Raw genomic sequence first — 12,225 nt, 5'->3', positions numbered from 1 at the left:
TAGATCTTTTTCATACGTACGGCTCCAAGTCAGGTGTCACCCATCCTATATTTGTGCATTTCATTTTTCCTGGCTAGATGTAGTATGACGCATTTATCTCTGTTGAAATTGATTTTGTTAACAGAGGATCTTACCCCCCCCCCCCCCACCGAAAGCCTAATTTTTAGCTAATAACATCCCCCAGCATATTTTGGGTTTAAAGAGGGCACTTATGTAATGCCAAGAAAGAGGAAATGCATCACAAAGAAAGAGGACAAAAGAACTAACAGATTTGTGTAGCATGAGCCTAAGACTCATATATAATGGGATGTCCTCTGATAACCCTTCAGAAAAGTCTTTCTCCGGTTAATAATCAATTCCCAAAGGCTTGCTGGAATAGGAAGGTCTTAACCTGCCACTGAAAAGAAAAAGGAGTGAAAAGCAAAGAAGGCGCCAGCCTAACTTTCTGCAAAAATACTACTTCTTGTCAAATCCAGTGAAAATTTCTTTTCATTCCTATTTGCCATTGCTGTGGGGACATTCAACAAGTGCCTTAGAAATCTCCATTTTCCCTGCTCCTACATATATATTTATTAGGCAGTGGAATTAACCAACTGTTCATGCATTCAGAGAAAATATTAACATCCCTTCCCAGCAGAGGGGTCTTTTCCTGCAGAGACCAGACACCTCCTCTTGGCAAGAATGAATGTGTTTCCCCTGCAAATTTCCCCCTTGTGCAATGTTTGATCCCCTTCTGCACAGTGCAGATATATGACAGAGACACCATTAGAGTCAAGGCTTAAGTTTGCAGCTGTTCCTGGTGACCGTAGTGTCCGAAACAAGGGCCAATTCCACCCCTCCATCATATACCACATCACAGACAGCTTTGTCCCACAGAACGTACTGAGAACCTTTCAAAACAGAACTAATCCCTACTTTCTTTGCTTCATCCCTTCATCAACATGCTTACATCATGCCTTTTTCTTGATATAACCATAGAATCATGGAAGAGACCATAAGGGTCATCCAATCCAACCCCCTGCCATGCAGGAAATCACATTGAAAGCATCCCTGACAGATGGCCATCCAGCCTCTGTTTAAAGACCTCCAAGGAAGGAGACTCCATCACACTCCGATGGAGTGTTTTCCACTGTTGAACAGCTCTTACTATCAGGAAGCTCCTAATGTTGAGATGGAATCTCTTTTCCTGTAGCTTACATCTATTGTTCCATGTCTAGTCTCTGGAGCAGCAGAAAACAAGCTTGCTCCATCCTCAATGTGACACCCCTTCAAATACACAGGGCTATCATATCATCCCTTAACCGTCTCTTCTCCAGGCTAAACATAGTCTTTCCTCATAAGGCATGGTTTGCAGATCCTTCACCATTTTGGCCGCCCTCCTCTGGACACACTCCAATTTGTCAGCATTGTTTTTGAATTGTGGTGCCTAGAACTGGACACAATATTCCAAGTGAGGCCTGACCAAAGCAGAATAGAGTGGCGCTATTACTTCCCTTGATCTAGACTCTATACTTCTATTGATGCAGCCAAACATTGCATTGGTTATTGATGATATTAGAAGGTCACAGAATCTTGAGAGCTGCTTTTTAAAATTAGCTGCCACTTGATTTTACTTCAAACTCGAATAAGAAATGTTAGAAATGGAGTGGAAACCATCATTGGAAAAACAAGCAGGAGATATCACAATGACTGAGAGAACCCCAAGAATGAAAGAAAGAGGCCAGTACACTACATCAGCTTAACTACTTAACTAATTCTACTTAGCCACATAACCTCTCCTGTTCTGACTGCCCCCAAAAATTTAATGGAAATGTCATTCAGCGATGCTCATTCCACCTCCCAAAACTTAATGGAAATGCCATTCACTGACAAAATGGACCTTCTTCTCCCCATTCAGCTGATGCTCATAAAATTGGTTGGTGTGTGTGTGAAATTACAATCATGGCAATATTGTCACTGTTGGGACTAAGCAGCAATCGTGAATATGATCTCGAACAGGTCTCCTAATTTATTCACTGGTTTATGCAGAATACTGGCCTGTATAATTATTTTATAGAAAAAGTTCCTTTCTTACAGAATTCTGGCCATATTGTTTTACACAGGAAATGGCAGGAAATACTGTTCTATATTCACGATCACAACATAGTCATATTGACTTAGGTCTAATCTGCACTCCAGAATTAATGCAATTTGATACCACTTTAATTGCCATGGCTCAATACTGTGGAATCCAGGGATTTGTAGTTTTGTGAGATACTTAGCCTTCTCTGTCAGAGAGCTCTGGTACCACAGCAAACTACAGAATACCATAGCACTGAGCCATGGCAGTTCAAGTGGTGTCAAGCTGCATTATTTCTGCAATGCAGATCAGGCCTCCATCACAAACAAAGCACAGTTGAGTGATGTTTCCACCAGGTTGTGGGGAGGAAGGTCAGGCCAGGAGAAGCCTGATACAGACAGGCCAAAATAAAGCTGCTTCGAGTCACTTTGGAGGTATGCTGTTTAAATGATACATGCGTCCTAAGAGTCCAGAGGTCACACTGAAGCCACGCTCCAGTTTTAAGGAATGGAGTGCAGCTTTGGTGAAGCTTCCAGACTCTTAGGACGCATGCATCATTGAAACACCATACCTCCAAAGTGACCTGAAGCAGCTTTATTTTGGCCTGTCTGTATAGGACCATAGTTGCTGATGCAGAATGCTGGCCATAAAAATGTATATATTTTGGAGCTTTTCCAAGAGCTCAAAGAGAACCGGACATAATAAGCTGTTGAGAATGCCAGAAACGTGAGAATTGTTAGTTGAGAAAACTCAGTGGGAAATTGAAGGAGAAGGACGGCACAGTCTCTCAGCAGCAGTCCGGCTAGGAGGGAGAATACACACTGAAACCTTTTATTGCAGGCCAAACTTCTTGTAAAATAGATATTCAATGTTGCTGTTAGGAATAGGTTCATCATGCTTTCCTGATATATTGTGTGAATGGGATGGGTTTTTCACAAATCATCAGGGATAAAAATACCAATCACATTCTTATGTAGATGGCCATCGTACAGCTTAACGACAAAGATATATGATAGTTTTGCCGTTCTGTTCCCTCTCTGTGGAGATTGTTGTATGCGAACTGCAGCAATAAAGCCTTCAAGGCTATAGAATGTAACACATTTAAATTGGTTAAAGTTCTGTCCTTGCTGCAGAGGTCAATGGACTCCGGTGTGGGGAGGTTTTAGCAAAGAAAAGGATGACGGTTGTGATGCATCTCTTCTCTTCATCCCAATTTCTTCCTAAATTATGGAGTTTAAGTTAACTGATCTTGTTTCTGAAGTGGGACCAATATGCCATTTTCCTATTTAAATCATATTTATTTTCATGAAGAAAGAAACAACACAGTTGTGCCCACACTATACTATGGAGTCTTCAGTACCTTTGTATTTTTCCTCACTTTGCATTAGCTATATGTGAATTTTTTTTGTCCATTTGCCATTCTGGAGCAAACTTTTTGACTTTGCATTGGGTTCCTGAAGTTGAATGCAAACTGGATTTAACTTAACATTTGTACTTTCCCAAAATTTTCAGCGCATTTCAAGCAAGAGTATACAAAATGTGTGCATTTGAAAAAGTGCGCACAAAAAGGTATGCATTTTGAAACGGAACATTAAAAAGCTTGTTGCAAATCTTGGTTATGCAATCATTTTTGCAAAAAGGGACAAATTGCATATTGTTTGTGATGAGTTGCTACCAAGCCTTGGGAATGAATGAAACCTTTGGTATGATATCTTTGTTGTAGAGATATCTCAATGTGCTTCTTTATTGCTACTCAGGACTGCCTGATCAGCAAAAATCTGGATCCAGTAGTAAACACCGTGACTCAGATCCTGAGAAAAACATATCCCAAGATGCATCTTCCTTCTGCTGCTCTTTGCAGTTCTTATTCCTTTCCCATACCTGGGAGAACTGGATCTTCACAAGCCAGGCCTGAAGGTAAAATGTGTAGAATATATAAATTGGAGAAGGACAATTAAATGAACGCCACCTCCTCATTTCTATATTAAGGCTATGAATCTTGTAGCTTATATAACCACAGGCACTTTTCATCTGAATGGGGTAAAAAAAAACAACCCACAGTTGTAGATCCTGTGGTTTACATAGATAATAGGTGCTTTTATTTTGCATCTCAAATATGCCTCCAGTTTTGACCAAGGGTGAATTAGACTGTAGAAATAATGCAGTCTGACACCACTTTAAGTGATGTAGCTCCATCCTATGGAATCCTGGGCTTTTCAGCTTTACATAGTCTTCAGTCTTCTCTGCCAAAGTGTGTTGGTGCACACAAAACTACAAATCCCAAGAGTCTATAGTGTGGAGCCATGGCAGTCAAAGCAGTGTCAAACTGCATTATTTCTACAGTGTAGTTGCACAGCAAGATCCCAGGCTGGCTTGATTCCTGTTATTTGGTGGCGGATAATACAAATGCTGGAGTAATATTGCAGCAAAAAGTCTAAACATCGTGAAGATCCCATCTGATGTTGGGAGTTAAGCCAGGGTTAATACTTGGGTGGAAGACTGCTAGGGAATTCGAGGTGCTGTAGGCTATATTTCAGAGGAAGGAACTGGAACCTGAATATTTCATGCCCAAGAAAACCCTATGAAATTCATGGAGCTGCCATAAATCAACAAGTAGCTTGAAGGTGCACAAACACATATACATCTTGAGGCAAAGATTTCATCCTCTTGGTTAGTTTGGTGAGTGGTGGGACTTTTAGTTTAGCTCAATCTGTCTTTTATGCTTTGCAGATTATTGTGCATATGATGTTAAGGAGGAAATTGAAAAGGATATAGATAATGAGGATGTAGAAAATAAAGAGGAGGTAAGTATTTATTTTGGTGACCCGTACGTTCCATGCTGATATGTGGGAGATAACCATTTGCCAAGGAGTCCAGCACCCTTGTACCTTTAATTAGGGATGGCTGAAAATTTTGCTTCCATTCATTTTTCATTAGCATTTTCCAAAATGTACACTATTTGAACATAGGAGAGAGAAAAATTGACAAACTGGTTGATCCTACCCTTTAAGGGATGTGATAAGAGGACATTTCAGTATGTTCAGGTGAAGCTTCTCCTCTGAGAGCCAGTGTAGGGTAGTAGAATCAAGCATAATTTAGAAAGGTTGCTTTTGCAAACTACAAGTTTTAACATATCCACTGGGGCTTCTTGGAGTTCAAGTACAAAAAGGCGACTAGACACCGACTGGTCAGCCTTCTCACATTTGCCATGTCTGAACATATTTAGTGGGGAGAAAGCCATTCAATGAGTCTTAGGCTGCATCTGCACTGTAGAAATAATTTGACACTACTTTAACTGCTCTGTCTTAGTGCTATGGAATTCTGGGAACTGCAGTTTGTTGCTACACCAGAGCTCTCTGATTGAGAAATCTAAATGTTTCACAATTCTCAGAATTCCATAGTATGGAGCCATGACAATTAAATGTGGTGCCAAACCAGATTATTTCTGCAGTGAGGATGCAGGCTTAGTTTCTGGGTAGATGTGTATAGGATTGCTTTAAATGATAACTGTTAAAATGAGGATCTCAATTTTTGGCTTTTAAGATACTGAACATTAAATTGCAGTGACTATTTAAATACTCCATAAGAAGATCAGATATCTCATCTCCTAAACTATAAATAAATATGATTCAAAAGCTATGTGGAATTGTTCGTGTGCAGAGTTTGTGTACATGTTTTTCCTCCTTAAGTCATTCCTGTGAGAAATTTGTGTTGTTGTGGCAGTCAGATTTGGAATATCAAGAGACAGGTGTCAATCAGGCTGTGGCTGGCGATGATTTAAAGAAATGGTTCCTTACACAGTTTCCTTTCTGGCTCTTCTTCTAATAGGATGATGACTTAGAAACTGATGTTGACAAACTCCTATCAAAACCAGAGCTTGACCGGCCAGAATCGGAGCTTGAACAATATGAGGCCATGTGTCCAGAACTGTGCTGTAACTTTGTGGTGAGATGGTCCTGGGTTTTGCTTTCTCTATAAAGCCAAGGGGGTAGTCTAGGGACGGAGCCATGTCACTCTTTTGTATCTTTCTCCCCACATCTTCTTAAAGGAGCTGGAATCAGAACCTGAAAATGAGATAAACTCTGAGGACATCTCTGCAACCCTGACACGTTCCTGTCTCCATGTCATTCCAAAGCCCCAGCCAGAGTGGATAGAGAGGGACCAAATCACCCAAAGAGAAAAACTGCCCCAAAGGACTTCTACGGTCCCAGTGCAGAATGGTTTGAAAAGACAGAAACATTCTCAAGGACCTAGAAAAGTAAATCATGACGAATCTCAGTCTTTGGAGGATTCTGTCAGAGAAGGTGAAGACTCAAGCAAGGGCTGTGCAGCAACTACACTGCACCCTCTTGCCAAAGAGGCATTGCAGGACAAAATAACTTTTCAGGGTATGAATTCCTGCAGATCCAGTTGTCAAGAGACAGTGGAGACGTCGGAAGTGGTGACGAAGCTTTTGGAGAGACACCCAGGCAATATCCCTTTCCACAACCCTCACTACTATATGGCAAGGACTGGCTGTACCAGGTCCATTCCAGACTTCAGAGTGCTGGCGTTCCCAGATCTCTGGGGTCACATACCTCCTCCTTATAGCCAATGTTTACAGCAGAGAAGATACGGTGTCCAAAGGTATGTCACTTCTCTCCTTCACCTGCTTTTACAGAGTAAAACTAGAAGGACATGACGTAAGCAAGGCACCCTTTCATGGATAAAAATTAGGTGTGTAAATCCTTGCTTGTTTTATTCCCACATGTGAAGTTGGGAATGTGACAGTTCTGGCATAGGGGGACCAAGCTTCTGGCATCAGAAATTCAGAGCAATGTGCAGTAAATAGATTAATTGTGTTCCAATCCGTCTTTCAGCCCAGAGAGTGAAACCTATAAACCGTACAATATTTCTCCCTGCTTCTGAGACTGTGGGCCCTTTCACACTGCATACGAATAGCACCATGATTCCACATTAACTGCTATGGAAGCATCTTACGGAATTCTAGATTTATGGTGGGAAGAGCACTAATGCCTCCCCAGACTACAGATTGCCGATCCCATAGGCTGTACCCATGATAGTTAAAGTGGAATCATAGTGCTATAACTGTATAATGTGAAAGGGCCTCCCCACATTCACCTTTCTGAAAACATTTTTTGAACAAATTATGGCACACTTTTTGAGTAGGCTACATCCGCAGCTGTCTTGAAGTGTGGATTTCTAAGACATTTCAGGACTCAATGAGCTGCTTGCATCTTTTTGATCATCCAGCATGTCCTTTGTTGCTCTGCATGTTAATGTGTTACGGTTTGCTTCACAAGGGGAAAAGGTAGTAGTTTTGCACAGAGACAGCTTGTGCAAATTGAGGAAACCATGTGGAAAAAAAAGACGAGTTGTTTTGGTGTCATGCATGGTGTGATGGGGATTGTCAGTTTCTTGACAGGCTATTTCAACATGTCATTCCTGATCCTTTCTCTTTAAGAATGAATATTTTTTGCAAAACATTCTTTGCATCTCTATATCAAGAAGGTATGGCAATATCAGGCAATGACATTATTCCCTCTGATAGCAGACTGGTGCGCCAGTGAGTGCTAATGCTTATGCAAAAATGAGTGAGTGAATGGGACAGAGTATCCTGAAACTAGGGGAATGGATGGATGGATTTCACTTATTGAACATATGTTGACTTCATGCGTATCCAGTTATATATCACTTGTGCCTAATTTTGTTGTTGTTGTTGTTGTTTGCAGCTTTTCTATTACTTTGCATGGATATTTTCATGTTAATGCAAGTTTTGAGCTGGTTCGTATCACATCTCAGCTGTGATATGAATTCCACCATACCATCCTGAACATACCTCATCTCGTTTGGAAGCTAAGCAGGGTCAGGCCTGGTTAATACTTTGGCAGTAGACCACCAGGGATCTGCAGGAATCCTCTCTAGGAATCTTTCCAGAAACTATGGAGGACCTGTCAGAGCTGGCAGTTCTGGTATAGGGGGACCAAGCTTCTGGCATCAGAAATTCGGAGAGATGTGCAGTAAATACATTAATTGTGTTCCAATCCATCTTTCAGCCCAGAGAGTGCTAAGAAGGTCAGTTCACAAATGTAGATCAAATTAAATTCTCTTCCATCTTTATCTAGAGCAGGGCACGGATTGGTTGGCTTGTGTCCCTGCTTGGGATCACTGTACATTGTTAGATTTTGCAGCAGCTCCTTCTTGTTTTAAAGCTCTTTAGCCATCAGAATAAAGGAAATGACCTTTTAAAAGTATGGATAGCAACTGAGAGATTCTAGCAGCTCCATCCTTGTTTTATTCACCACAGGGCCAAAATTTTTGAAGATGTTCGTCGTGTGATCCAGCCAGGTGACATAATCAACCGAGTCGTATTTGATTTAGATAGCTCCAGGTAAGTTTCTTTCTTCTCATTGGGGACCATATCATTGGGATTTGAAGCAAGGGTGCTTTATTTACTGCTGAACATCTTTATATTTCCAGACCACTCTGTTCTCATGCAAAGAGCATCCAGGGCAGAATAATTGTCATGTGCAGTCAAGTCACTATGCCAAGACTAGGGAGAACCTATCACAGGGTTTTCTTAGAAGGATTTGTTCAGAGGGGTTTTCCTCTGAGACTGAGATAGTGTGACTTGCTCAAGTTCACCTAATGGTTTTCCATGTCTGAATAAGTGGTGTAGTCCAAAAGTATAGTCCAAAGCTCAAACCACTACACTACACATGCAGAATTATATGTCTAATGAACCTTCATGGAATAGTACAATAATCTCTCCCCATAAATGTCATTTCTAAGACACCAAAAGCTGGACCAGATGGAAATATTGCAGGTACCCAAATGAGAGCTTTGGCATATCTTCGAGACTGAGTTTCACAGTAACACAGCAGATCTCCATTTGCTTTTGTTTTGTTTTTATGATTTACTTATTTTGCTACACATACGTGAGCCTCTGATACTTGTGTGGTGCATGAGGTTCTTGAACTCTATGAAGGTGTGGCATCCTAAGCAGCTCCTTTCAAGTTTAGACTAAAACCCAGAGAAGATTTAGCACCCCACTGACAGCTGATGGCTATTTGAATTTTCTGTACCTCCCTCCACACTCACGACAGCCTTGCACTCATATCTCTAGCAAGTGAGTTCTGTATTTACTTGTTTAAATTTATTGTTGAGCCTTGCAATAATCGAGTTGCATCTTCTTTCAGCTGCTTAAGCTCTGGTGCTCTGGACTGCCTGAAGTTCTTCTCCAAGTTTGAATCTGGAAATCTTCGCAAAGCTGTCCAAGTGCGGGAGTAAGTAATGCAAACACCCCAGCAGCAAGGGTGGGGATTGCAATATATATTTGGGCTCATCTACACTTGCCAGAATACTCCAGGCTGCCCTTGGAATATTGTAACCCTGAATTCCCCCTGAATTTGCCCCTTACTTTATGGGTTTGGATCTCTTCCCCCCAGCAATGACAGCCATCTGCCTCCCCTCACAGTCCCCATTTATCGCCCAGCACCACTGCTGAGGGCAGAATGAGGTGCCCAGCTGTGCTATGCTCCATGCCATACTGGGCACCTTGTTCTGCCCTGGAGTGACTCTTGGCCAAAGAGGCAACACCATAAATGAAAAGGCAGATGCCGCCATCACGCCATCAAGGTGAGTTTTTAAAAATGCAGGTTAGGGGGAAAGAGCCCCAAATTGGTTGCAGGCATTGTGAAGATCCTGTGCCATGTAAACAGGACAAGGTATATCAGTCAGGTGGAAGAGGGAAAGCTTGGAAAGAATTCAACCATCTTTATGGGGAAATGGAGTCATTGCTAAGAATTCAGTATAGCACAGAGAGAACTTGTTGTGATTGTTATGACGCCTTTAACAGTCCCTGGCTTTTCCTTTCACTTTGGATACAACTCCCTGAGTTTAATTCATTCTCAGACAGAAAACTGGAAAGTAGGAGCCATTATGGGATGGTAGATGGGGTGGTATTTGAGGGAAAAATGGGCATTTTTGCACATGGTTTTTGCAAACTGCTGTGAAATGTGCAATACTGGAGAATACATTAACTGCTGCCTTGTTTCAAAGTAGTAGCATTAAGTGCATTTTGTGCCCTGTTGCACTTGCTCTCTGAGCATGTCTGCATGCTTAGCTTCACCAAGGGAGAACTAGTGTTTTCCACAAAAATATCAGAATTGTATTTCACATAAGATGTGAGAATAATACCAGATTTGGTATCTTGGTCTTGCAGCAGACCTGAGATATCTGGAAGGAGAGCTAGGAGAGATGCAGTCTCACCATGGTGACATGGCCAGTGCCAACTATGCTTCAGCAACAACGAGATTTCTTCACATCCCTACTCTTCAACATTTTATTTTATATTAATTTAATTTAATTTAATTTAATTTAATTTAGGCCCTGCTTTTGACCCAGCACTGGACCCAGGGCAGTTCACAACCAATTAAAAATAAAGTAAATATAAAAACAATTAGAATACATTTTTTTTTAAAAAAATGAAACAATAATACTGTTAAAAATACATTTTAAGACATGTTTAAAACATTAAAAAAATAAAGGCACAGCACGCCTCAATAAAAGCCTTTTCCATCATATGGGCTGCATCTGCAGTGCAGAAATAATGCATTTTGAGACCACTTCAGCTGCCATGGCTCAATGCTAGGGAATTCTGGGATTTGTAGTTTTGTGATATATTTAGTCTTCTCTGCCAGAGAGTGCTGGTGAAACAACAAACTACAGATCTCAGGGTTCCATGGCATTGAGCCATGGCTGTTGCAGTGGCGTTAACCAGCATTATTTCAGCAGTGTAGATGCAGCCATGAGTTAAGAGCCAAATGCTTCTCTAAATAAGAAGGGTCTTTGCCTAGTGGCGAAAGGAACACAGCCATCACTGGATGACTTTGAGCAAGTCACACACTCTCAGCTTCAGAGGACTCTTCCAGACTTAATACACACAAATCTCGCCAAGAAAACCCCATGATAGGGTTGCTATAAGAGGGAAATGACTTGAAGGCATACAACAAATGTTATTTAAATTTGTGGCTGTGCATGTATCATTGTTCTGTACACCTGTATTCTCTTTGGTCCAAAGTCAACCAGTGAGTTATGGTTCTTAATCATAAAACTAGACCTCCCAATCCAGCACTTTAGCCACTGTTACACATCGACAGCTAATATCACTAGGATTCTGTGGTGGAAGTCTCAACAAGTTAATGTGCTACAAACCAAGATCAATCTGTTGTGTGTGTATACTGTAAGGGATCGGAAAGGACATTTGTTTTATTTTGTATCCCATTAAAACACCAAACTGATTCCCATGAGTGTAGTTGAGAATAGTGGAGGGTGGGCAGTGGGGGGAGCCACATATCTTTGCCTTTGGAAAATGAAGATACTAGCTGTGATGCACACTGATTGTGTAATTTTATATTTCACACTATAAAATAATTCATGCTTTAGAAAAGTCTTCATTCATAATTAGTGGAGTTTTTTACAACAGAAATTTGCAAAGGAAGGAAATTAACTCAGTTATGCATACTTAGTCATTCATCCCAAAAATTAACTTACAAAGCATGAATGAAAATAAAACAGAAACTGAGAACAGCGAATCCATAATCAGAAAACTGCACAGGAATAGTGAGAATGAACATCAATGGGGAATACTATTATTGTGTGTGCATTTTAGTTTTCAGGATTGGTAGCAAAAGGAACAGTGAAGAACAATGCATATATAAGACCATACTCTGAGTCAAATTCAGGAATCCTTAGCTAAAGAATATAAAAACTGCCCTATCTAGTCCAGCATCCAGATGCCATTGAAAAGCATGCAAGAAAAACATGAGTAGAGGAGTTCTCTTTTGCTCATGTTTCTCCTAAACTGGTATTGAGAGGCATACTGCTTTTGATACTGGAGGTATTAAATAACCATCACGACTGGTTGGGATGTATTGCCGTATCTTGTCTAACTCCTTTTTTAAAGCTCGTGAATCCCATGGATCTGTCTGAACTCTTTTAAAGTCCTCTAAGGTAGTAGCCATCTGGAGGGAGTTGTCTCTTGAAGAACTTGCCTCGAATCTTCCATCATTTGGCTTTATCTGATGGGCGCTAGGATTATGTGAGGGGATAAACATGTCCCCTTTTCCACATTGTGCATGGATGTCTGCACCTCATCACGTCTC

At 41.0% G+C, this 12,225-nt stretch overlaps 1 protein-coding gene across 1 annotated transcript in view; it reads left to right on the top strand.

Moving 5' to 3' along the window:
- AGBL1 (AGBL carboxypeptidase 1) overlaps window positions 1-12,225 on the top strand; it is a 310,343-nt gene that overhangs the window by 55,650 nt on the left and 242,468 nt on the right. The window contains exons 8-13 of the mRNA XM_089538005.1: window positions 3,817-3,976; window positions 4,790-4,863; window positions 5,888-6,004; window positions 6,108-6,685; window positions 8,367-8,450; window positions 9,259-9,345. Coding sequence (XP_089394131.1) covers window positions 3,817-3,976; window positions 4,790-4,863; window positions 5,888-6,004; window positions 6,108-6,685; window positions 8,367-8,450; window positions 9,259-9,345 — 1,100 coding nt within the window. The remainder of the gene's footprint in view (window positions 1-3,816; window positions 3,977-4,789; window positions 4,864-5,887; window positions 6,005-6,107; window positions 6,686-8,366; window positions 8,451-9,258; window positions 9,346-12,225) is intronic.

Source organism: Sceloporus occidentalis, unplaced genomic scaffold, assembly GCF_023333645.1.
Source record: "Sceloporus occidentalis isolate IW3139 unplaced genomic scaffold, rSceOcc1.0.p SCAF_9, whole genome shotgun sequence".
Classification (NCBI taxonomy): Eukaryota; Metazoa; Chordata; class Lepidosauria; order Squamata; family Phrynosomatidae; genus Sceloporus; species Sceloporus occidentalis.
Note: the sequence above shows the minus strand (reverse complement) of the source record. Positions and strands in the feature narration are given on the sequence as shown.